This window comes from Charadrius vociferus, unplaced genomic scaffold (genome assembly GCF_000708025.1).
Source record: "Charadrius vociferus isolate BGI_N301 unplaced genomic scaffold, ASM70802v2 scaffold185, whole genome shotgun sequence".
Taxonomy (NCBI): Eukaryota; Metazoa; Chordata; class Aves; order Charadriiformes; family Charadriidae; genus Charadrius; species Charadrius vociferus.
This window is the reverse complement of record NW_009648955.1, coordinates 806,792-832,360: the sequence shown is the minus strand read 5'-3', so window position 1 is coordinate 832,360 and position 25,569 is coordinate 806,792. Positions and strand designations below refer to the sequence as shown.

The 25,569-nt window shown below is 41.6% G+C and overlaps 1 protein-coding gene across 1 annotated transcript in view; it reads right to left on the bottom strand.

The window, feature by feature from the left end:
* IRAK1BP1 (interleukin-1 receptor-associated kinase 1 binding protein 1) overlaps nucleotides 1-23,956 on the bottom strand; it is a 64,252-nt gene extending 40,296 nt beyond the window's left edge. Inside the window, exons 1-2 of the mRNA XM_009887514.1 lie at nucleotides 23,904-23,956; nucleotides 19,417-19,906 (exon numbers count right to left, since the gene is read on the bottom strand). Coding sequence (XP_009885816.1) covers nucleotides 19,417-19,906; nucleotides 23,904-23,956 — 543 coding nt within the window. The remainder of the gene's footprint in view (nucleotides 1-19,416; nucleotides 19,907-23,903) is intronic.
* Nucleotides 23,957-25,569: the final 1,613 nt, after the last annotated feature.

Below are 25,569 nucleotides of genomic sequence, written 5' to 3'. Positions count from 1 at the left end.
GATACTGCTTCAGAGGCATAATCTGTCAGAATAAATGGCTGGGTAGCAGTTGCATATTAACAAGTAAACCAAGCCAAGATGACAGCGTTCATAGTATCACAGAACAGTTTGGGTTGGAAGGGACCTTAAAGATCATCTAGTGCAACACCCCTTCCATGGGCAGGGACCTCTTTCGCTATATCAGGTTGCTCAAAGCTCCATCTAACCTGACCTTGAACACTTCCAGGGATGGGGTATCCCCAGCTTCTCTGGGCAACCTGTTCCAGTGTCTCACCACCCTCATCATAAAGAATTTCTTCCTTATGTCCAATCTAAATCTACCCTCTTTTAATTTAAAACCATTGCCCCTTTTCCTATCACTACAGACCCTGGTAAAAAGTCTTTCTCCATCTTTCCTGTAGGCTCCCTTTAGGTAGTGAAAGGCTGTAATGAGGTCTCACTGGAGCCTTCTCATCCCCAGGTCAAACAACCCCAACTCTCTCAGCCTCTCCTCACAGGAGAGGAGTTACACTGTTGACTTGTGCTTTAGCAATGACCACACAAACTGATGTTTTCTGTGAAAGGAGATGATCTTCTCCCACTTTTCAGCTGAGACTCATTTTAAATTGCTCAAGTTGCTCTTCAGGGATATTAAGGACAGGATAGCTGGTGACAGTGTGCACTCTAAGACCAGGGTGTTCCAGTGTCCCTTGGCCTTAGAAATGATAACTATCTGCTTATGGACTTACATCCCTTTTAATTCCTCAAACCTCCTTCAGATTTGATGCACCTCAGCATTTTTGTGTCGTCCAAATAGACTCCCAGCAAATAGTCTCCTGATTGTTTACTAATAACTTAAATATACTAAATAATACTGCCCCTCTGCAGCTACTTTTAAATTTTCACCATTTGCATGCCTAAACGCTCTACCTTTCTGTCTTTTAATCAGTTTAAAATCCCAGGCCGGAAGTTTGACATTTAACCCATGACTAATTAGTTTCCTTAATAGAACTTAATGAAAATCCAAATAAATTATACCTTACCAGTCTACTTTACCTATTAGTCTGCTGACAAGAATTCTAATGTGTTAGTAGAGACACAATTTTCTCATACAAAATCTCTTTGTCTCTATTACCTTCCCTCTAAACCACACAAATAGTAGGAGCCAGACCTTCAGCATCACTTAACTAATTTCTTTGAAGCTGTGCTAATTTACATCAGTTGATGACTTGACCAGAAACATGCAAGTCTAAGAACCTCATCAAGCAATCCCTTCTCATGCAATTAGCCCTTAATTGTGTAAGTAGTCCCACTGAAGTTAGTAGTGAAAAAGGAGCATAGATTTTGGCAGCTAGAGACTTTTGTACCGAGGTAAGTCACAACCAGCTGCCCACATCTGCAGGAGCATTTACTTATGTGTGACATCTCAGTTCTGCTGTTTCCCCAGTGCTGATGAGTGTGGTGGCTCTGTGGCCCCTCAAAACTTTGCAAGCTCAGTTGTTGTCTGCCTGTGCTGCTGAGGGATAAGATCTGGAGAATGAGTGCCCTCCTCCTCCCCATATTTGGCCTTTCTTCTGGAGGTTTGCCTCAGTCATGCAGTTACACCAATGTTCCTCCTAAAGAAAATATGATTCCCCTTCCTAAATACCAGCAGCTGGGTAGCAGAGGTACCTTCTCAGTATGCATAAGGCCTACAGAAAGTCTCTGACCCACATCAGGCCAGGTGAGCACTTGAACCTGTGCCCCCATGATGCCAAGTGTGGGCACTCTTTGCATACAAACTTGCTGACGTTCACATTGACATTGTGATGTTCTGTGAGCTGCCTGAGAAGCATGCAGGCACACACTAGTTATTAGTGGTGACCAGACTGTGCTTGCTTTCAGGATAGCGTCTCTCTGTAATAACTGAGAAAATCTTCTTCAGGGCTTCAGCTCAGGCCAAACCTGCAAGAAGCGTGTCAGTTGTTGGGCTGTAAGAATGATATACGTATACGTGTATATATATATATACTTTTTTTTTCTTCTTTTTTTTTCTTTTTTTCCCCACTGCTATTGTCAGATGCTGATGAACAGAACAGTAGTTATGGGTTGTTGCTACCTGGGTGGTGGCCCAGGTGGTTAAGCAGCTTGGTGGTTGTGTGCCTGGGGCAGGGGAGGCGAGGAGCGGCCAGGCAGCTCAGAATCAACACAACCCTGCATGGCCTTCTTGAGGGGGACCCCAATTAAAAATGCTTTGTATTATATAACAATATATTAAATAAAATACCAAGGTAGGCCTCTCTAGGGCCAGAAGTTTCTCAATAGATCCTCATAAATGTCTGAAAAGCTCCCCACCATATTTTTAAAAGGCCTGGATAAAGTTGCCGTTAGAGTTGATAGGTCTAGACATAATGCTGCTAGAAAATATTTACTTAGAAGTAACGAGAAGCAAATGCTGCTGACAAGCATTCGGGGATGCCGAATTGTGAATAGAAATAATTTGTCAGCTTCATCATCAAGGCAGTATCCGATGTTGGTATCTTGAGAAAGAAAAGTATTATCGGAGAGTGAGCACTGAAATGGTGGTGTTAATTTCAGCCAGGGTATTTTGTGTGGTTTTAGAAGGATAGTTTAGTGCTTTCATTCCCTTCTACTGCTTAGCTGTACAAATGGCAGCTTAAATACTTTCACAACTGCAGATGAGCAGAGGGCATATTCCCTGGAGTCTCTCAGGCAGGAAAAATCACAGCATGTGGCAGTATAAATATGACATTGAACATTTGCTTTGTGTTCAGAGAACTATGATAAACCCAGAGTAGAAACATAAATCTTCTTTCTGCATTTAAGACTGTGCCTAAATAATGTAGTTAAATTTAAATACAGTTTATTTTTTGGGGGGACAACTAATTTACAGAAGAGTAAAAGTGCTAGCTGTCTTGAATTTATTCTTTGTGCTCTTATCCTTCATTGTTGGGGCTGTTAGATCTTCTGGGGTGGAGTATTGCCTACACTTAGGTATAGGATGCTATAAAACATGAAGCTGCATAACTGATCATATGTGGGCAAATAAGGTCCCTGTTTTCACTGCTCATTATTAAAAAACTTAAAATCTATTTAACCATGAGACACAGAAATAGGCAGCTTGATCAAGTTCATAGGTACTGAAAAAACTCATGAATATGAGTACTTTTCTACCAGTAATAGAAGTCTAAAAGTGAAGAGGTATGAACAAGAGAAGCTGATTTTAAATGAAGATGCTGACATCTCAGACTCAGCAGAAGGGAATCACAGGGAGCCCCGTGAAAGTAGGGAACTCAGCTTAAAATGGATTCTTTTCATTGACATTCGTTGGGGAAGATGTCCTACCATAAAACTGTCTTTTATAGGAGGTGAGTCTGAGTAACATTCTCAATATGAAATGACACCAGAAGAGGGTTTAGAAAAGTCGATGGAAAGAGAAGAATCAAACTGATGACATCAGGCAGCATGAGCCCAGTATATACCCGTTGAACTCAGGGCTGAATTTGCTGAACAATTAACTGTAGCTTCCAACCTATTGTTTAAAATGTTTGGTTGTTTTTTGTTTTTTTTTTTTGGATGGTTGGGAAGTGGCAAATGTAACACCAGTTTTTATCAAAGGGCTGCAGAGAGAATTCACGGAACCACAGAACAGTACCTCTGACTTTTGTGCTGGACAAATCAGTAGAAGCTGTAACAAATGACGGAAAAGAGTGGAGAGGTGAAATACAACATAAGGAAGAAGAGTCAAAGCACATTTCGTGGCTGAAATCATTCCTTACAAATCAGTTTGAGTTCTCTGAAGCATATGTAAGGGTGATGCAGTTAATAACAAATTCCCAAAAAACTTTCAACAGTGCTTTTTACCAAAGCCTCTTGATGAGATTAAGATGTTATGGATTAATAATTGGTTAAATGAAAGAAGCCACAGGGTAGGAGTAAATGATCTCTATTTCACAATAGAAAGGAGTGTCCACAGTCCCAGACTCTGTGCTGTTTAGTGTATTCATAAATGATGTGAGAAAGGGGGTAAGCGATGTGGTGACAACTGCTGCTTGATCAGACAAAATATTTCAGAATAGCCAAAACTCACACTAACTGCAAAGAGCATTAGAAGGATTTCTTGATATTAATCAACTGTAAAATAAAAATGGCAGATGAAGTCTGGGGCCCATATGCTTTAAGTAATGCACCCAGGAAAATCAATCCCAAATATATGTACAAAATTATAATTTTCCTATTAGCTGTAACAATTTGAAGTTATTATACATGATTTTCTGAAAAAAATGTTATCATGATCAATGATAATTGGAAGGCAGAGGGAATGCTAGAAATTATAAGGCAAGGAATGGAGGATAAAATATCACTTTGTCACTGTTACATATATGGGGCGCTCAATGGGGAGCTCATTTCTGATCCCTTCATCTCAAAAAGATATAGTAGAGCTAGAAAAGATACAGAGAAGGACAATAAAGTTAACCAGAAATCTGAAATGGCTTCTGCACATAGAGAGATTAAATGAGTTATGGCTTTTAGCCTGGGAAAGAGACTACTGAGATGTATGTGGTGCAGTTCAGTTGGGGATGATCATTCCCTGTCTCTCAAAGCTTGTGCAGTATGGGCAGTGTAGTGGTGCTATTAGACATCTGGCTTAAAACAAGCAAAAGGAAGTATTTTTCCACACAGCCTGTAATACAGCTCAGGAACTCGTTGCCATATGATGTATCAGATGTAACAGTAGAAATGCGTTGAGTGAATTGGATGGATTTGGAGAAGAAAGGCCATCAAGAAAGAACTCTGGCACAGAGCAGCCTCAAACACCTGCTTGCTGGGAAGATCAGCTGTGGTCAACAGGGCTCTCTGCGTGCCATGTTTCCTGGCAGTATCATCTGCTGATAGCCACTGCCAGAGACTGGCTACAGGAGCAAATGGACCGCTAGACTGACCAGAGTGTCTTAAAATATTTATGCTCATATCCATTCTGTCAGTTACATGGAGTTAACCCTGCTCTTCACTATTGACTGAGTGACCAAAGGCTGGCCTGTGCCAGAGGACTCAGGTGGCTGCCGTGACTCAGATCTTCTGCCAGCGGAAGGTTGTGGCCCTGCTGAGCTGTCAGCCAGCACTGCTTTTGGGCTTCACGAACGGTTCTGCTTCTGCCACTGTCCTGGACTTTCCTTTTGACTCCCAAGCCTTGATTTTCTTATAAGCTGGCTTTTAACTTTTTTCTTTTTAAGGAGCTTGAGTACAAGGTGGTGCCTTGAGGAGGCACATGAGTACAATTCCAGCACATACGTACGTTGGTCTTGTGTTATTACCGAGCATGCAGTAAGCCGTACTAGCTCTGCTGTCAGGATCTTTCTCTGCCTGCTCGGTGCGGAGGAAGAAAAGGTGTCCACTAATGAAGCAGGTGATTCATTACGGGATGAAACAGCCTGAATATGACTCCTTTGTAAATAACTTCTGGCTGTGTTTCCTAGCAGACAGGTGGAAGCTCCTTATTCTTATGCATTAATGACACATGCTTATCAAAGAGTGATAATGCAATGGACAAACAAATGGCATTTCCAGTATTAATATGTAAATTACATGCTAAGAAGAAATGATCAAGGACTCCTGAAATAAAGCAGCAAGCACTAATTGCATTCCTTGCCCTTCAATATGCTGTGCACTGTAGGTAGCTCTTTTCCCTAAGTGAACATTTAAAGCTTTCATTTTGTCTGCTTCCTCATGCTTAAATATTTCAGATCCATTTTTTTCCTAAATATGTTGCACTTTTTGCATATAATGCTTTATTGTACCTCACAGGAGACTGATGTGACCAATGGTTTGCTTGAACAGCCTTTGGGTGCTCTGATTCCCTAGAAATGTTTACAGGTTATTCCTAGCTTGGGAACAGCAGGTGCAGTACCGAGGTGGATTTCCTTGTGAGAAACCATGCCAAATAATCCCCTTTTGCAAACACATCCATCCCTATCTTGGAAACTGATTGGGGTTTTTTTGTTTTGTTCCTAGTATTCTTTTTCTGGAAATCTGTTCGAGAACTTCAGTCTCCAGATGGCTGGAAATCCCATTTCTTAGTAACCATTTTCTTCATATGCCAACACTGTCTGTGAGCTTGGAAAGTTTTTCTCTTGTGTTTTCTCTCTGAATTATTTGTAGCGCAATCGCACCCTGTGTCAGGGTGTGGTGTCTTTGCTTTTTTTAAGCCAAATAAGTAATTTTGTAATAGTGTCCCCTTATAAGATGAATCTTCACTTCTCCACTTCTCTAACCTGTATTCCCTGACTACGTGCCAGTCTGAGTTCCTCTTTCTTTAACCTAAGTTGTTAGGAAATGTAGGTGCTGTGTGAGCTGAGGTCTTCCTCATCAGAGCTTAACCCAACAATGCTGGTCTTCTGCTGTCTGTATAGGGACTAGGATGACTATGGAGACTTGTACAAAATATGCTTCCACATCCAATATCTCCATGTGAAAAGATCCTGGTAGAATAGAAAAGAATACTTCAATATTAAAAATAAGCTACATGAAGAATAGCTAGAGTGGTGCCTGATGAACTCCAGGAACTTGTGTAGGAACTTCAGGTTCATCCTTGCTCCTGTCTAAAGGAATTCTGGGAGCCCAGCCTCTGACCACCTGGCATAGTGCTTTTTTGGGTGACTCATGGCTGGGAGCATGCAGTATTTAGGATTCCTTTTCTTTACTGGAGCTATGCAGAAGGATTACAATGAGGGAAGATCCCATTCGCATACTCTTTTAGCAGCTGCTTCTGTTGGCTGAAGGAGTAAATTGCAAATTATTTCCAAGCTCTTTGTCTATTTATTTGAGTTTAGAACCATAGAATTATAGAATGGTTTAGGTTGGAAGGGACCTTAAAGATCACCTAGTTCCAACTATCTTAGTTTACGAAGAAGAACTAATAGATACCCTATTCAGAGAGGAAGATTTGTACTGAAATACCTTTGGAATTGGCTTTATTTTAGCTTTTAGATGGTACTTCACTGTGTCCAGCATTGGAAGAAGTATGAGTTTAGAGAAAGTTTAGAGTTCTAGAGAGAAGATTCTTATATGCAAGTAGGAATGGCAATTAGCCGTTGGCAATGGTGAGTAGCAATTCCTACATGCAAGACACCTGAAATGCTATGACAGCCTTCACGTTCTGAAAATGTGAGGTACTATTTGTTTTTTCTTGCAGCAGGCGCGGTGGTGCTATGTAGTAATAGCTGTTCAGAGGAGTAACTTGGATACACTTGGTTTAAGATAGTTTCACTTTTAATGCTGTCTAAAGCTTAGTCAACAAACTCATCTCTACTCAGTGCACTTATGTTTACTCTCTTAATTTTTAAAAGATGTCCTTTAGACTGAGACACAAATAATCTCCTTTGCTTTAAAGTCCCACTTCTGAGTGAAGCAGTGAGATGCTGGAGAGGGCTGGGGAAGGTGTTTTATTCAAGAAGCTGAAGGGAGACTTGAGGTGATCTCTCTGCCTCTGATGAAATTCATTCCTTTATCTGGAAGCTCTTAAATCATTCTTGGCAGAGGTGACATTATAAAAATAATTCTGAAGAACAAAAGTTCTCGCCCTTGGAATACACTGCATTGCACCAAATGTTAGGCATTTATTACTTTTTTTTTTTTTTCTTAGAGAGACTATAAGAGTTGAGAGACACATGGAAACTTTAGTTTCCTTTAGATTTCTTTATTCACTTTTTGCAAGTTGATAGATTTTTTTTTTCTTTCTCAAACAAATACCTTGTGAAATAAGGTACACAAAAGATAGCCAGAGTGGTGTCTGGTGAACCCCAGGGACTTGCACAGGACACTTCAGGTTCATCCCTGTCCCAGTTTAAGGGGCTTTGGTGAACCCAGCCCTGGTTTGCCATTCAGCACCTTTATGGCAATATGTGCCCGTGGAGCACTGCGCTGCTCTTCCTATGGACTTGGTTGCAGCAGAGCGTCGCGTGTATTTATTTAGTTGTACATGAGTATTTAAATGGGGATAAAATAAATCCTTTTCCTGTGGCTCACTCCTTTGGCACGCAGATGCACTCTGGGGACATAGACTTTACTGCCAGATAGTAGAGAGAGAGTTTTGTGGGAATCTGTGACTCATGAATGCCTAACACTTCTCAAATGGGTTTATTTTCCTTTTGAGTGACCAGAAGATGGTTCTTCTTCCTTCTGATGGTGTAAAGAGAGAGAATCTGGCACACCGTCAGGTGAATTTGTTCTTGGAACAGGGGCAGTTTATTTGCTTGGGGTTTTTTTTTTGACAGTAAAAGCAATACTTAAGCTGTGCTGAGGCTAAATTGTGGGCATAAGGATATATGGAAAGCCTGCTAGTTACAAGGACACTAACATCTGTCCCTTTCTGTAGATTATTAAAAGAAATAAATACCCAAACTCTAGGGCATAGCAAATAAAGGAAGAAGGTGGTGAATCTATGGCATTATATTCAACGGGGCCTAATTCAGTCTGAATAGAGTTACAATCTAAGTGCACAGGTAATTTAATTTTGAAGTAATTTCTGTTGGTCATAGTGATTTTTCAGGACATGTTTTGGAATATCACTTGGTTATGTTGTTCTGGAGACCTGTCAAGTCTGGTTTAATAAGCGTGTTTAAATTCTGGTCAGGAGCTTTTCTACTATATTATAAAAGAGTATTTGAACTCTTCTATTATGCAAAATATTTAGCGCATGCATGAAAACTTGGAGTTGATCCGCAGTTCAGCAACAGCAGTAAGTAGTTTACTGGATAGCATCTCTTTTCTGTGTTGCTAGAGACGGAAACGGGTGCTTGAGTGGCTTACAGCTTGGGAAGTCCAAATTGCCACCTCAGATTTACTCAGGGAGATGAGACAATCTTTAGAGAAAGTCCACAGCTTAGCCAGGAGCTTCAGCCGCAAACACACAGCATGGTCCAAGAAGCAAGGAGACAGCTAGAATAAAGGCAGATGGAAAGAGGTGATCTTTGACCTTTCTCTGTGCAGCTTTAACAATCTTCTCCACAGACTTTAACTGCCCAACACCTGATTTCTAGAGCTTTTATATATTTTAAATCATCAACTTTGTGCAGCTGTTCCAGTTTTTATTTATCTTTGAGTATATTGCAACGATTTCTGCCAGTACTTTTGATACTGCTTTCCACGATGCCACAAATGGCTTGAAACAGGAGCTGAGAATGACAATGTCTCATCCACAGCAGCTACTTCTGTCCTCTGAGCAGCTGCTCAATGTACATAACAACCAAGGGCTTCTAATAAAAAAGCCGTTTTACTGTGTACACCTGATTTGTTAGCCTGATTGACAGAAGGTGATGAGTAATCTTCACCTTCAGGTTGGTTCTGAGACATAGTAAGATGTCTGGAGGCTTTCCAGCAGCAAAGGTTTTAGTATAATATTCTAATTTATAGTATAGTGTTCTGTTTAGCATAACTCAGCTTTACAAATTGGCTGTCTCTGACCTTGATATTCTCGCATATGTACTGCGATAACAGTGACTTTTGTGAACGCTCCTTCTTACCTGACAAGGGAAACACTATTTGGGAATCCGAAGGGCAGCACGAAACAGAGGTCTTTCCTCTAGGAGACAGCTTCATGCTGTCCAGACAGCGTGTTACTCACTTGTGGGTTTTTTTTTTTTTTTTTCAGGCATCAGGGAATTCAGCTTTGTTGAGGAAACTTCTGTATCGTGTTAAACCACAGCATCAGCTTTTACCTCCCTCCTGGTTGCTGTTATGTGGCTGAAAGTCCTATGGGTGGGCAAAGTCCCCAGGTGCCAGGGTGGCTTTGGAAGTGGTGAGCAGTAAGGCTGCTCTAATGTGTGCGGGGTTGTGAGCAGGCAGTTCCAAGGCTTTCTAAATCTCTGTTGTAACCCCCAGATGAAGACTTTTCAGAGCCACTCCGCTGCTTTTATTAAATCATCTGCCACTGATGTACCATTCAGCTGGATGTGAAACCTTTAAAGAGCTTTCAGGTGGGGAGGGAAAAGGATACTGTGTTCAAAGCTGGGACCAGGAGTCTGTCAAGCAGCCACCTGAGGTCTTAATGGGACTGGGGCTGTGCTGCTCTGTCCTTTAAGTTCATGGCCAAAGCATGAAACTCAGCTGATGTTACTCAGCACTGGAGAAAAGTCACTGACAGCCTCTTAAAGCAGCATGTGAAGTTGGGCATCCAAACACAGAAGTTTATAGTCTTGACTGCAATAGGGTCTATGTAGGGAGCAGCCTGTGGAGCAGCATATTGCACTCGTGAGTGAACTGGGAGCTTGCTGCATAAGCAGTAAAGCTGCTCTCAGATACACCACTGACTTTATTGGGGTTACCTGTGAAAATGGGACCAGAATCTGTCTGTACCTGCTTATGTGAACTTGCCAGGATACTGCAAGATTTCTTTCCCAAATGTGATAATGAGCTGATATTTCATTATTCCTTATGTTTATTTTTTCCATGCACCAGTATTACTGGTTGAAGTAGTCAAGCCAGGTAACAAAAATGAGACCCCGGTCTGTGTCCCATCACAGTGGCCTGCATGAAGTCATGGTGGCAAAGCTCTTAAGTGATTTCAAAGAGGGCTGGCTGTCATCCATAGCAATAAACAACCCCTGTCCCTAGCACTAATAGCCTAAAAGCATTTTCAGCTTAGCTTGTCATGCTTTACCTACCACTTTATTGGCAAACATCTTTCATATTGTAAGCAATTCTACAATGTATATAGAGGTAGTAAAACAAGCAGTGATTCTGTAAGTCTTAAAATTCACTTAGAATGATGGCACATTTAGTTTTATCTTGTATGACTTGCAAGGGAAAGAAGTATTAAAAGTTTTGTGTTTGAACATTTTCCTTAAAGATAGTTATTCTGACAGATGTAATCTCTTATTTGATACTGCTAAGTATATTTCATTTCTCAAGTAATGTCATTACGTGTGTTTAAGGGAACTAATTCATATCCCTTAAAAACCAAATATTCCTCCCATCAGATACTAAAAATTTACTTAAGAGAATTTTGACTTGTTTACTTTTGCTTTTTAAGATTTTTAAACATACATAAAGTGTGAATCATTTTGTATTTGAAAGCTCTGCTGTAGGCAGCTCCAGGTAATTTTTCTGAGAACGAAGAGGGTATGTGTGGAGGGGGGTGTGGGTGTGTGTGTGTATATATATATATACGCATATACATATACACACTTGCCTGTGAGCATTTATACATGCATATAAGTATGTATACATAGACATCCACACAGATATCGTGCAGAACTTCGGTTGCAGGATTAGTGCAATCTGACCAGCATCTCGTGCTGCCCCAATACCAGAGGAGGACGGGATCTTGTAAAAAATGTAACAAATAAGTTTAAGGAGGAAAGAGGTAGGAAGGAAGGAAGGATGGTGAGGATATCACAAGATGGTATAAATTATCATATGGTCCCAGCACAGTGTTTCTGAATCATTAGAAAACACCTTTAATAAGGAATGTGGATTGTCCCTGACTGCCACTAACATGTCAGGATCGTTATATGGCTGAAGGATGTCATAACAGAAGCAGATCTTGAGGAGTGATTTGAAAGAGAAGACTTCCATCAGATCTTTTTCAAAGGGTACATTTTCTCCTTCAAATCAGTTGGAGTTCCCACAGCTGAATCATTAATAAGCTTCTTTTCTGATGAAGTTCAGAGCCCCGTAGCACTGGTAGCAGGATGAAATTAAAGCTTGAGATGTTTGCCATACACTCAACCATAAAAAGGCTCACTCTTATAGATGTTGCCTCATGTTTTCTGGCGAGCTGTTGTGTGTAAATGACACATGGCTGTGCAATATAATTTCCCTGCTCAACATTTCCTAGGAATGTTTTTCAGGATTACGTGGGGCAGGTTGCAGTCAGGGGAGTGACCTGAAGAGGTCAATACTGCCAGTCCTGGCAAGCAGAGGACTGAAGAGGTGGAAGTGCTGCAGCAGCTCGCCAAGCCTTGGTCCAGGGCAAAGCTTCTGAAGTACTTCAAGAGGGAAAACATTATGTTGCTGAGCTTGATTTCTCAGCTCTGTAAAAAATCCTTTCAGAGCACACGTATGCTGCACAGAACCAAATGACACTGTTCTTACTGGATTATATCTTGGGAAGAAAAGTTAATTTGGTTCAATCTTCAAATCCCTGTTAAAGCCTTGACTTTAAGGTCAAGGTTGTAAATTTCATTTAGAGATGGATGCAACATGGTTTACTTGTTTGTTTTTTAAATAGGGTTTGTGGTTTTATTTAATTTGAAATCTGGAGCCTAAATCAATTTAGTCTTCACTACGGGACAATACAGGATCTCATCTGCACAGCTTTAGGGATTAGAGTGTCAAAGGTAACACAAACTTGAACATAGGAAGTTCCATGTAAACATGAGGAGGAACTTCTTTACTTTGAGGGTGGCAGAGCACTGGAACAGGCTGCCCAGAGAGGTGGTGGAGTCTCCCACTCTGGAGACATTCAAAACCTGCCTGGACACCGTCCTGTGCAACCTGCTGTAGGTGACCCTGCTCTGGCGGGGGGGTTGGACCGGATGACCTCCAGAGGTCCCTTCCAACCCTGACCGTTCTGTGATTCTGTAAATATCTGCGTAGCTTCTGCTGAGTTCGGTTCAAGGTAGATGCCTCCCAGTTGTTGAGGACAGAGATGTAAGTACCACCTTCATTCCTTTCTGTGGGCAAAACCAGGAGATCTGCTTGGGTTCTTGTCTAGCCTTTCATACCTTCACTTGTGTCTGCTCAGGCTGCTGAAGGAAGGATTTATGGATCCCTTTTTTATCACCACAGCAATCACACATCGAAAGTGGGGGCCTTTTCTTACACTCCCCCTCCATGGGAGGAGAGGCTGAATTCAACATCTCTGCCCAAGTGGAAATGGGGCTCCTACGTTTGGATGTTGCTTACCAGCACTCACTGCAGAAGAGAATAACTCATCTGCTGCAACGTATCAATGGGGCCAGTCTGAATTTGTGCCTCAAAATTCAACTTGCTGAAAACTGAATGTGATACAGAATTTGGCACCAATTTGGCCCATTTCTAACCAGGGTGGTACTCTGATTTACATGTTATTCAAACACCGAGCTAGACAAGATTGAGCTTAATTATTAAAGAGATAATGAAATGTTATGGACATGAATTAATTCCGTACAAGCCAGCAGTTGGACACTAAAACAAGCTAGATTTCAGTCAGTCACTTGCCAGTCCTCCACAACCTTTGCCTTTGCTGTGATTCAAGTGCAACAAACAGGTAAGCACAGTGCGGTAGCCAGAGAGAAACGCAGGAACACCACAGCCCAGGGAGGCAGCGCTTCTACCCACACCATGAGCAGTGGTAGCACTCAAACATACTTATATCCTGTAGAGAAAGTCCATTACCCCAAATGAACACACATTCATAAAAGCCGTTACTTCACTCATATTAGTTTATCGGTAAGTGAAAGCAGCCAGCTCACTCTGTCTCTTCTTGCATGGAATAGCTCAAAGAAAGAGAGATGTTATTTAAATGGAAAATGCCATTGCCTCTTTTAATTTTTTTTTTTTTTTGGCTTAGTGAGCTTCAGAAGTTTTCTGAGAATTATTCAGATGAAAAGTGTACCAACAGATGAGTCACAGAATAGCTTGGGGATAAGCAGCACCTATTGTGCCTGTGACTCCTTTCTTCACTCTCAGCAAATGTGATTCAGACCATTTCTGGGGATGATGTGGCAGAGTTTTGCTTTCAGGCTGTCAGAAACGAGACTCCTGCTGTCATTTCCAAGGAACTGGTTTTCTCGTGACAGTGGGTTTTTTCCAGTAGATGTGGGGCTTTTCCTCTTTTCCAACTCTCAGATGTGGAACAAGAGGTTCTGTTGCTGTTTTCTGGTCATCCCCTCTCATTATCCTCCTATGGCATGTCGTGACATGGCAGCTAAGCAACTCTCCTGCTCTCCGCCTGCACAGGCACACTACTTCTGCTCTGTAATTTTCAGGAAAGTGGATGATTTTTCTCCCTCCCCTCTTCAAAAGCAGCATGAATTGGAAGATGTCAGGTGTGAAGAACAGGACACAACACCCACCCCCACCCACAATCTCATAGAATCGCTAAGGTAGGAAGGGACCTTTAAGATGATCAAGTCCAACCATCAACCTACCCTGACAAAACCACTTCTGAACCATGTCCCCAAGTACCACATCTACCCTTTTTTTAAACACCTCCAGGGATGGCGAATCCACCACCCCCAGTCTCCTTGGTTTTGAGCTTAGTTCTGTCCTTGGGTAATTTTCTGACCTACATTGGGTTCCATATAGTGGCGCCTGTGAGCTGTGTTTTCTGGATGTTAAGAGATTTGCAGCATCTTTGTAGCACTGAAGTCAAATCAGAAGAAAGGTGAGGTGACAGAGGCTGTGACAACAACGGCCTGCCAAGGTCCTGAGCTCCTTGTCTCATCAGCCAGCTCACCTCCCCCACCGCCCTCTCCCTCTCCCACTGCAACCTTTGTCTTCTCAGAATTTACTTCCTCTTTTCCATATCTGTATCTAACCTCTATCGAATCCCTCTCTCTCTTTGAGTCCTTTCTGAGGTGTAGTCCCACTGAATTGTCTCCCGTCTCCCCCCCGCCTTTCTCTATTTAACCCCACAAATAACAGGTATGTTCAACTTTTGATTCAAGGACAGGTTTTTATTTTAATCTATTTTTTCTGAGCAAACCAGAATTATGAAAGCTTGCTGCATTTGTCTGTCTGTTGATCAGTTGTCCACAGTCCTGCCCACACTGTTCCCAAACTTTTGGACATGTGAGCTGATTTCATCCAAACTTGTCAGAAAGGTAAAGATATATATATAAAACAAAACAAAACAAAACAAAACAAAACCCTACAAGCTTTGTGAAAATAGTTGGTCAGGTGGAGGAGGCAGAAGATTCATGCCCCATCAGTGGAGAAGCTGATGTGGAATCGTGTTGCTTAGACATCAGAGAGTCCAGAGGAGAGCACAGTCTTGAGATACAGATCTGCAGGAAACCAAGTTTCATCATCTCTGCTGCTCACAGAACGAGAAATTTGATTTCTCTCTCCTGAGAGAAACATTGAACTGTTCTTCTCTACTCCCAGTGTATCATTGTTGTGTTTGAACCTTCTATTTATTTATTTATTTTTGTATTATCTGTCAGTTATGATTAATTTAGGTTTTGTTGATGCTGCATAGAAGACTTCTGACTATGACCTCTACAATATGGCATCTGTCACCTGAGTTTTCTTTGCTGTCTATTTTTATGTCTCTTCGTGTATCAGAGGGGAAATAATGGCTGTGGTCCTAAGTGGGAAAATAACTACTAATGGATTAGGTTTAGGTTGTATCAAATGGATCGTGAGACTGAGATAACCAGACATAACAGGGCTGAGGCTCCCAACTGTAACCACAATAAAGCTTCTGAAATTTATTGGTGGTAGAACTGAAAGTCATAACCCAGAGAGGAAGGTAATGGTTAGACAGACTCAGATTGACTATGGAATAACAGTCCCATTCTTTTTTATTTTTTTCCTCTCTCAGCTGAGAAATAAACCTTTAACATCATATCTTTTTCAAGACATCATTCGAAGATAAAAATAAGTGATTTTGTTGACAAAATTTCCACCAAGAGTTGTATCAAAAGAGATCAAGTAGATATCTTCTTTCTGCAAAACCTAGATTAAAATCTACTGGTTGCTAGTGTCCTTCCAAGTGGCAGAACATGTTAAAAAGTAAGACTTGTTTTATTCCTTTAGAAGTAAGTGAAATACGCTATGAATTTATGTGCTTCCTTTAATAAGGTCCCCAACTTGTGCTTCAGAAAAAGGTGGCAGTAAAGCTGTACTATATCAAAGTTATGAGGACACATAGCTCTGGTTCTTACTGGACAAACTTTCAGCCTGCATGATCTCAGATTTAGTAGAACCAATAACATTTAATATCTACAATTTTCATAAAGTTTTGTGGCTTCAAAATTTTACAGTAATTACTTTCTTCTGTCTCAAGATATTCATGGTAAGTTTGCAATACATTGCCCATGGAAATGATTCAGCAAGAGGAGCATGGTGACCCCTCCTGCACAGCAACTTACTGATGACCTGGGTTTATCTTTTATTCAGATATTTGTCTTTTCTCCTGTAGCATTTTTGTAGCCAAGCTCTTTTAGCAAACCTGAAGAGATCAAGATAGAGATAGGAAGCAAGCAGTATGTTAGTGGAAGGAAAGGTAAATAACATGGTCAAAGCTGATAAGAAAAATTAGATGGAATAGTTTCACTATCTTTTGAAATTTTATATCTTTTGAAATTTTATTTGCCGAAAACTTGTTTTGGAGAAAAAAGATGAGACCATGTCGAAGCATCCCACTGACAGTTGTCTCCACCTGTGACTTCTATGTCCATTGAAACTATTCAAACCTTTCCTAATTCTCAGAGGGAAAAAAAGTAAAAAGGCAAGTGGGAGGATTTCCAAGTTCCAAAATGTTCTTTTTAGTTACAATGCAAAATTAAAATCTCAGAAGTGTTTGTGACTAAAAATCTTTAGAGCACAGAGCTCAGGTGAAAGTATATGGTGGTTTTGCTTAAATTTCAAAACTGAATACTTTGAGAACTGGCTTACAGATAGAGCTCAGAGGGTTGTGGTTAGTGGTGCAGAGTCTAGTTGGAGGTTAGTAACAAGTGGTGTCCCTCAGGGGTCAGTACTGGGCCCAGTCTTGTTCAACATATTCATCAATGATCTGGATGAAGGGATAGAGTGTACCATCAGCAAGTTTGCTGATGACACAAAACTGGGAGGAGTGGCTGACACGCCAGAAGGCTGTGCTGCCTTACAGCGTGACCTCGCCAGGCTGGAGAGTTGGGCAGAAAGAAACCTTATGAAGTTCAACAAGGGTAAGTGTAGGGTACTGCACCTGGGGAGGAATAACCCCATGCACCAGTACAGGTTGGGGGCTGACCTCCTGGAGAGCAGCTCTGTGGAGAGGGACCTGGGAGTCCTGGTGGACAACAGGATGACCATGAGCCAGCAATGTGCCCTGGCGGCCAAGAAGGCGAATGGCATCCTGGGGTGCATCAAGAAGAGTGTGGCCAGCAGGTCGAGGGAGGTCATCCTCCCCCTCTACTCTGCCCTGGTGAGACCGCATCTGGAGTACTGTGTCCAGTTCTGGGCTCCCCAGTTCAAGAAAGACAGGGAACTGCTGGAGAGGGTCCAGCAAAGGGCAACAAAGATGATTAGGGGACTGGAGCACCTTTCTTATGAGGAAAGGCTGAGGGACTTGGGTCTCTTTAGTCTAGAGAAAAGAAGATTGAGGGGGGATCTTATTAATACATACAAATACTTAATGGGAGGATGCCAGGGGGATGGGAGCAGTCTTTTTTCAGTGGCGCCCAGTGATAGGACGAGGGGTAATGGGCATAAACTTGAACATAGGAAGTTCCATCTTAACATGAGAAGGAACTTCTTTACTTTGAGGGTAGTGGAGCACTGGAACAGGCTGCCCAGAGAGGTGGTGGAGTCTCCCACTCTGGAGACATTCAAAACCCGCCTGGACGCTGTCCTGTGCAACCTGCTGTAGGTGACCCTGCTCTGGCAGGGGGGTTGGACTAGATGATCTCCAGAGGTCCCTTCCAACCCTAACCATTCTGTAAATTCTGTGAATTCTGTGAATATGCAAACCGTAACTTTTCTCCTCAAATAAAACCATACAATGTTTTGAAAACTTGCATTTCCTTTTTTTTTTTTTTTTGAATATGAAGAAATCTCTCAGGGCTAAATCTTTTCTACAAAAATTTTTAGCAAGTCAAGATTCGGCACTGGGTAGGTGGGAACGATTAATTGAAAAATTTCTCACCTCCTCTACAAAGAAGTCTTTGATAGCTTTGATTGTGATTAGGAAGAGCATTCTCTGAAATGGGTGAGTTGTGCTCCCTGCTCCTCCTTTCATCTTGATCAGAATGGTTACTGCATGCTCAGAGCTTCAAACAGCCACCGCTCTCAGTTTTAAGAAAATATGACCAAATTAACTGAGTAATTTATCAAGATGTTATAAAAATGTCAATAGTAAATTTTTGAAGAACGCTTTGACATGTGGCCTCCCTATTACAAGCTAAGTTTAATATGTTATTGAATACATGCTGAACTATTTGATGACAAGGTAATCAAAAGTTATGTATTACTCGGGACTCTGCATGGCCAGACAAGTTCCCTCTTAGATAACCCGTGACAGTTTCATTATCAACTGGTAATTGCCAGCTCTGCTGTAATATATCCATCTATTTATCGGTTATTTCACATCATTGTGAGCCAAACCCCCACTGCCCTAGTGCTGCCATAAGGCAGACACACTCTTTTTGTGTCCTGCTTGGAAAAAAACAGAAATTATCTCTAGAAGAAGAGGGACAGGATCAAACAATATTGTAATGGTCCCAGTCAAAATGGAACCACTGAATGTGTCATTTTGTCAGCGTGCACTGTCTGAAATTTGTCTAACTCTGGAGTTAAAATAAATCCACCAGCAAAACACTATTTTTTTACCTTAAAAACTTTTCTGGCCGTTAGCAGCCTGGGAGATAGTTTTTATCTCAATTTTAGCAATTGAATCAAGCTGATATAAGAGTTTACCAACTATTGTGCATGCTTACTATAGCTATTGTTTATTCAGAAGGCTTGCCTCTACTCAATGATTGGGGGAAAAATAGAAATGTATTTAAATCTGTATAACCCCTAAGCTGATATGAATATTAGTTCGTACCACCTATAAATATATTAACACCCTTATCTTGATATAACTGTGTCTGCCTGAGCAGGCTGCAGTAATTTAGTTAAATAAGTTTTGCTATCAAGGCAGCTAAATGAAGGGAGGAAAGTAAATGCTAGATACAGAAGACGGCAGGTAATTTCTCTCACTACTTTGAAAACTGCTGCCTTTTCCAATCAACAGCAGATTTCTGTGAACGGAATAGGTGTTCTTACAAAAACTGCAGTAAATGAGATGTCATTTTTATTGATAATGATGCTATTTGCTCTAGAGAACTGTTTGCTGTTACAAGAGCTGGTTCAGAGCTTACCAATCCTGTCTCTGTCGGCCTTACAGTTTTCTGCAGCAAAGACATTAACTGAGTCCTATAAAATTAATATTTAAGGATCTTGGGGATCATTCCTTCAGAAGTTTGCATAAGCTTTTATCACTACCAGCATTCTTTGTTGAGAGGTACTTGCAGCACAAGACAGGGATGATTTTCCCATTGGAAACAAGGATTCCTTAAATTCTTTTTTATTCCACCCGTGATAAAACACAATATTGCCTAGGCTTTATGTAGGCTACATTTGCACCTCCTGGGAGCTCCTAAACCTGCAAAACAGAAAAAGTATGACACTAATTGAATTTTCTTGTTTCCTTTTAAGTTTCAGCATCGTGACTCTGCTTGAGCATCTGGACATAAGTGTTTGTACTTGCTCCTGCCAGGGGACCGACTCCGGTATGCCATTCCTCCCTTCGCCCCCGCTTGCTTCCTCTCCGTCTCCCTCCCAGAAGTAATTTTTCTTGAGACATGGGAAAGCCATCAGCACGTCCTGCTGCTCTGAGGGCCATTTTCTGGCTGTCTTTGCTCTTGGAGGTGCGTGAAATCTGCCTTCTTTCATGGGCTGGTCAGAAAGCAGCAGGCAGAACTGGCACCTTCCAGCCGAGTCCTTTGCACCACCCAGAAAGACAGGAGGAGGGATGTCCTCATGCTGTGAGGCGCCAGGCCGTGGGGGAGAAAGGACTGGTGGGAAGTGGTGGATGATGGAGCAGCTGGGGCAGAGCCGAGGGCGACCTGCAATCAGCCTGCTCAGCTGAGACGGGGCATTGAAGGGCTGTAAAATCTCACACCATTGGTGAACAGTGGTAGAGGAGGGGAAAGGCATCCAGCTGGCATGGCTGTTCTCTCCCCGGAAGAAAAGACTATAAATTACAGTTATGCTTTGAGAATGAATTATTGTTACCCTGTTTATCTCCCTGTTAGAGGCATTTTGTTTTTCTGCCTTTAATAAAAATATTGCTTGCTAAGCCATTTGTTTTGTATTTGCCAGTGGGGACAGTTTACCCACTGAGTCATTTGCACTGCTCATTGCATCAGGATAATTTTGCCTGTTTTCTGGTTGAGGACTTGAATGGTGCTCTAGCAGTGATTTACCCCTAAATGTGAACCTACCTATTACTGTTTCCACTCAGATCCTGGTAGAAGGATTACAAAATGGCTTGTACCAATGACAGTCTGGCCTGCAGTGTTCAACCATTACCTGTTCAAGAAGCAATGGTTACTATTAACCTCCAACCTCACCCAGATTCAAAGTCACAACTGAAAGGAGAAAGACTCTGAATCCTATTACCAAACTGAGGATGCCAGCCCATGCTGGGGGAGGGTGTTAGGGAGACAACCAGACCCAAAACCTTGGAAGATGAACTTCCTCTTGTGCCTCGTTTGGCTTTACCTGCAGAAAGGCTTTCAGTGAAACAGCTGAGAAGATTACTCTAATGTCCTTGCACAGTATGACAGAGATTTAAATCACAGTTGGTTTTTTTTTTTAATTAAATAAACAAAAGGTTGTTGAAATTTTACCAGAACTCCTAAACCTGCTTAGAATTTCAAAACCAGTTTTACATTGAAGAAAATATATCCAACAATGAAGGAAAATATTCAAATCCTCCCCCACCCCCCCAAATAAAAGCAAAGAAGAAAAAAGCAATATGTCACTTTAATATTAAAGTTAAAAGGCTTTGATGGTGAGGAGAACTTTAAAGAAAAGGAAATGATGGGGGTGACAAATCTTTAAAGAAGGGAAAATGGAGTGCTATTTTTAAAATTCTTTTATTCTTTTCAGATTGTGGTATTTTACAGAGCCTTACAGATGACAAAGCAGCTGCTTCCCCTGTGCTTGACTGAATGCTTTCTCCACACACCACTGGGTTGGGGTTTTTTTCTTTTTGTGTCACATTGATCTCCTCTTGTTGTGCTGCGTCTAACATGCCATTAGGCACCTCGGGCTGCCAATACTGAGGGAGAAGATCAGGTTCTGGTGGTTAAACTGCTATTAGGCTCTTCCTGACATGACTTATAATATTATGGCCTGTGTCTACTCTTTGAAGATATTTTGAGAGTTAGAATCACCTTATTATTATTATTGGTTTTACTACTTGTACTGAAGGAATTTCTAGGGGCCCTTGTCCAGATCTGTTGAACAGGTGTTAAACAAATGGATATTAAAATGTGACAGCTGCCTCTCAGAGCTTTCCTTCGAACACGTGAGACAGAAAAAAGGCAATTATTATCTCCAATTTGCAGCACATACCTAAAGCTCTCCAGTGCTGCACAGAAAAATTTCAGCAAGCTCTGAACAAAAGTAATATAGGCGAAGGAGGGTGATACTACATCTATCCTAAAAAAACCACCTTCTCACAACCTCTAAGGTGAAGTGATGTGTTAAAGCAGTAATACAAGGTACCGACAGTGGCTAACACCTGAAAACAGAGTTAATCAGTCATATTACCACCCTGGCATCTCTCATTCATACCAAAGATGTTGGTCGCTTCCCCCAGTTGCCCCAGAAAGTCAAGATTACCTGCTCACCGGTTTTCAGGGGTACACCAATAAGGCTCATTCTGCACAATGCACTGCAGAGCAACCTCTGTAAACACATGCAAACCAGCTTTACGGTCTCCCCTTGGATCTTCCCTTAAAATAGCTCTCTGTCTGTAATTTCTTCCAGGACATGGTGATGATGTGGCTGCTGGAGTGTGGATGCTGTTGTCTGTCACACCAGTCAGTACCCTTTGATGGATATTTATCTGCCTGCAACAGTCTGTTGTCTCTTCACTAAGGCCATGGGTGGCTAGGGCAGCATTTCCAGTCTGCAGAGCATTTCACACATCAGAAACTTAGTAAATGTTGAGTTTCTAAGTCCTGTGGTAATACATATATTAATAACAAATAATAATAATAAGCAACAAGAAATCTTTCTCCAACAGCATCTCTATGCTTGCATGCTCAAATCCCCTCTCCTTGCCCCGCCAAACACACTCAACACAGCTTGCAATATGTGGGAGCAATTTGCAGCCGTTGATATTAAGGATGCCTGTCTTTAATAATTGAAAAGAATTAGCATAATGCTTGACTCATTGAGTTTCTGTGGGGAAACAGTAACCTCCAGTGGTCATTTAGAGTCCAGTCATGTTCCAACACACTTCATCGAGAGCAGTGTTAGGTCCTTAATTTATACCTGGCTTTAAAATTTTCCTTGAAGCCCTAAATTATACATTCATAACCAATTTCGTATACAACACATAGATGCTAGAACTGCACTCCTTCAAAGGTTTATTTCGCAGTTGTTTACCTTTGCCAAGGGCTTTAAGATCCAGAAATAAAAAGTCCCAGTGAAAATGAAAAGTAATACCAATTTTTAGTGAAAAGCACCAGTCTATAATTTTCTTAAGGAAACAGTGCAATTTGTGTAGTGTCTGAACTTGGCTTAGGAATGTCATCTAAGTGCTAAGTGCATAGATCATTTCTTCTTTTTAAAGTGGGGGACATCCCCCATTTAAAGGAAAGGCTAAGACTATTTTCTTATCTATTTTAAATTGGTTTTTTTTAAGAGGTTAGAGGCTGAAGTTAGACATGCATTTAGGAGTTGCTCTGTTTTGACCAGTCAGCAATCAAAGGAAACAGGGATGGAAGGGAGCCTGAGAGGTCTCCCAGCCTGTCTTCTTCAAGGCCAGGCCTGCTTCAGCCCTCAGCTTCCTTCAGGCCTCAGTACCACAATACAGAGGGACAGGGAAGACGGACAAAGTTTTACGTCTCTTTGTGGTTCTATTTATATTAAAGACCTCGACTGGATTTGGTGTGGTACTGGAGCTGATGTATATTGCTTATAGTGGAAAGATTGCAGAGACCAACATGACTTTTCCCTTTCCTTCAGGGGATTGACAGTTACTGCCTGACAGCTCAGAGGCTAAATCTTCAGAGTGCTGCCTCGGGTTGCAACACATTAATCTGGGCAAGCACACCACAATTAGCCTTCCTGTTGTTGTGTTTGTGAGGGGGTTGAGGGTACACCACTGAATATGACTTGAGGGATCACAAGTCTTCCCCCCAGGTTTTTAATTTTTATTGTCCGCTGGGTGAGGTAAATTATTACCTCCATTTTATTACCAAGTGCTGTGCAAGTGTGTTTGTTTATATTTATGCTCTTGGGTGGTTACTGTCAATGTGACTACTGCAGACTGCTGAGAGCTTTGAGTGGGCTCAATCTGTCAAACTTGGAATCAAATATATTAAGCCCTCCTCCTCCTCCCTGGGTCATTTTTTTGAGAATGTGCCGCTGACAACATTTGGAGATGCGAGAAGTTTATGGCTGGGTGTGGAAGAGTTTGATTTAGAGCTAAAGTGGCTGTGATACATCAAAAAGAGAAGGGGGGGGGGGCAGTCTTGAAGTTCCTCAGGGCCACAATAACATTGGAGGCTGCAGAGGAGCATCCCACCCTCCTGCAAAATGTCCAGCTGAGCTGTCTGCGCTGTCTCCTCAGATGCCTCGTGCCTAGTTAGTCCCAAGGTGGCATGGGGACTGACTATATACCTCCTCTTATACCCTACCTACCCCAGGGTGGGCAGGTTTGGGGGCTAAGGTGGTGCCCTACTCATCTGTAAGTGTGGGAAACAGAGAGCAAAGCTCAGTGTGGCACTGGATGGCTGTGATGAAGGAGTGAGTAATATTCTTGAGGCCCTACTAGAGAGATTCAGCTGGAGGTGCATGCTCTAGGGGCTGGAAAGGCAAAGGGAGAGCAAGCAGAAAGAGAAGATCTTGTCCAATGGTGGGTAGGTAAGGTGCCTACTCTCTTAGCCTATTCCCACCTCCTGCTCTGACAGTCCTCCACTCTTGCTTTTTGGGGAGTGTCAAGCTCTCACCTGAAGCTTGCAGGCTGATCCTCATTGCTGAACTCTCCCTTTCCTCCACCCATGGCGAAACTGCTCTGCCTCTGATGTGAAACCAAATTCTGCCCATACAGGAGGGGCTGCTTGGACTGAAGGCATGTGTAAGAGCTCCCACCTAAATGAGCTGCTGCTTAGCCAAAGGAGGAAAAAGAAAACACTAACATAATGAAATGAAAGAGGAGATAGCACATGAAAGTAAGAAAAACATAGGTGGCAAGCTGTGATTAATATGGGAAAATAGGTAATGAAAAGAGGAAATTTAAAATATGGGTAATTAAAAAAGACCATAGGCAACAATTAGACCATGAAAGATGACCATAGCCAACACAGCCAACATTAGTTATGCTGCAGCTGGCTTGTGCTCAAGGAGAAAGCAGAGATGAAACAGATGACATGCAAGTGCTGGTCTCTGAGTTCTGCTTTCTTTCAATTAGGGATTACTTACTCTCTTTCTTCTAATGAGGACTGCAAAACGCAATTGGGGATTTACCGGTCATTTCCCTTGTTTTTTGTTGTTTCTCTTGTTTCTCTTGTCTTTTTTCCTCTATGGTATTGTGATAGTTATAATGTTTGACTCTCCTCAAATGAGTCATTTGCAGGAAAATTACAATATGTGCCTGTCTGAGGTACCACCTAATTGAACACTCAGAAGACAATCAGTGATGCTCTCCTGGAAGGCAGACTATGCCAAAGAAAGTGAAAGACATACTGGTAAGATTCACCGGGCAGATGAGGACATATTCCAAATTAGAGACTAGTGTGAACAAGAGGTGATGCATGGGACAATGGTATTGTTTTTTTTTTTAAAGTAGACGTGTAGTTCTCATTTGCTCGTAAAGTACAAAAATTCCTATGTCATCCTACAGGAAATTTAGGTTTCAATTCTGCCCATGTAGTGAATCCATGAGCAGATCACTGCACCAGGCAAAATTACATGTGCTTCAGTTGATCTTCACATAGATGACCTATAACTATAATGTCAGGCCAAGAGAAGGTATGATTAAAAATTTTTAATGTAATATTGTTCATGAAGTCTCAACCAGGTCTGCATAGCGGCTCCATGCTACTAGATGCTGCATGAACACTGGAAATATGCCTTCATATAGCCAGTCTTTCCTTATATTATATACGTGTTGGAAACAGGCGATTGTGGAAAGAGCAACTCAGTACAATTATACCCAAGCACTATACACCTTGCAAATGGGAATAAAGCTCTGAGAATCAGCCTTTCTGTAAGGTAAATAATAACAGTCGTCTTCAAGACTGTTTTGGAAATGTACTGAAACAAACTGATTATATTCATGTTCTGGGAAGAATCCATGACAGTGTCCATGAAACCAAATAAAAATTGTCGTGGTTACAAAGCTGTGTGTGAAAATCTCTTTGGACTGCCATAGGAGTCCTATAGGTTTATCAAGGCTCCTACTCCCTTTTTTTTTTTATTGACTTCAGAATTTAGTTTTTGTACATTAGTGGCGTATGTGGAGCTGGTGGAAACCAGTACGTTATTATTGTGTACAAGGACATATGTAAATATGACTTTCTCCAGGGTTAGGAAAAATTTGTGTCTTTTCAGTCTGTGTTTCATCTTTCTGTTCTCTGCTCAGTCCAATGGTAACATAAATAATGTTAAAACAAT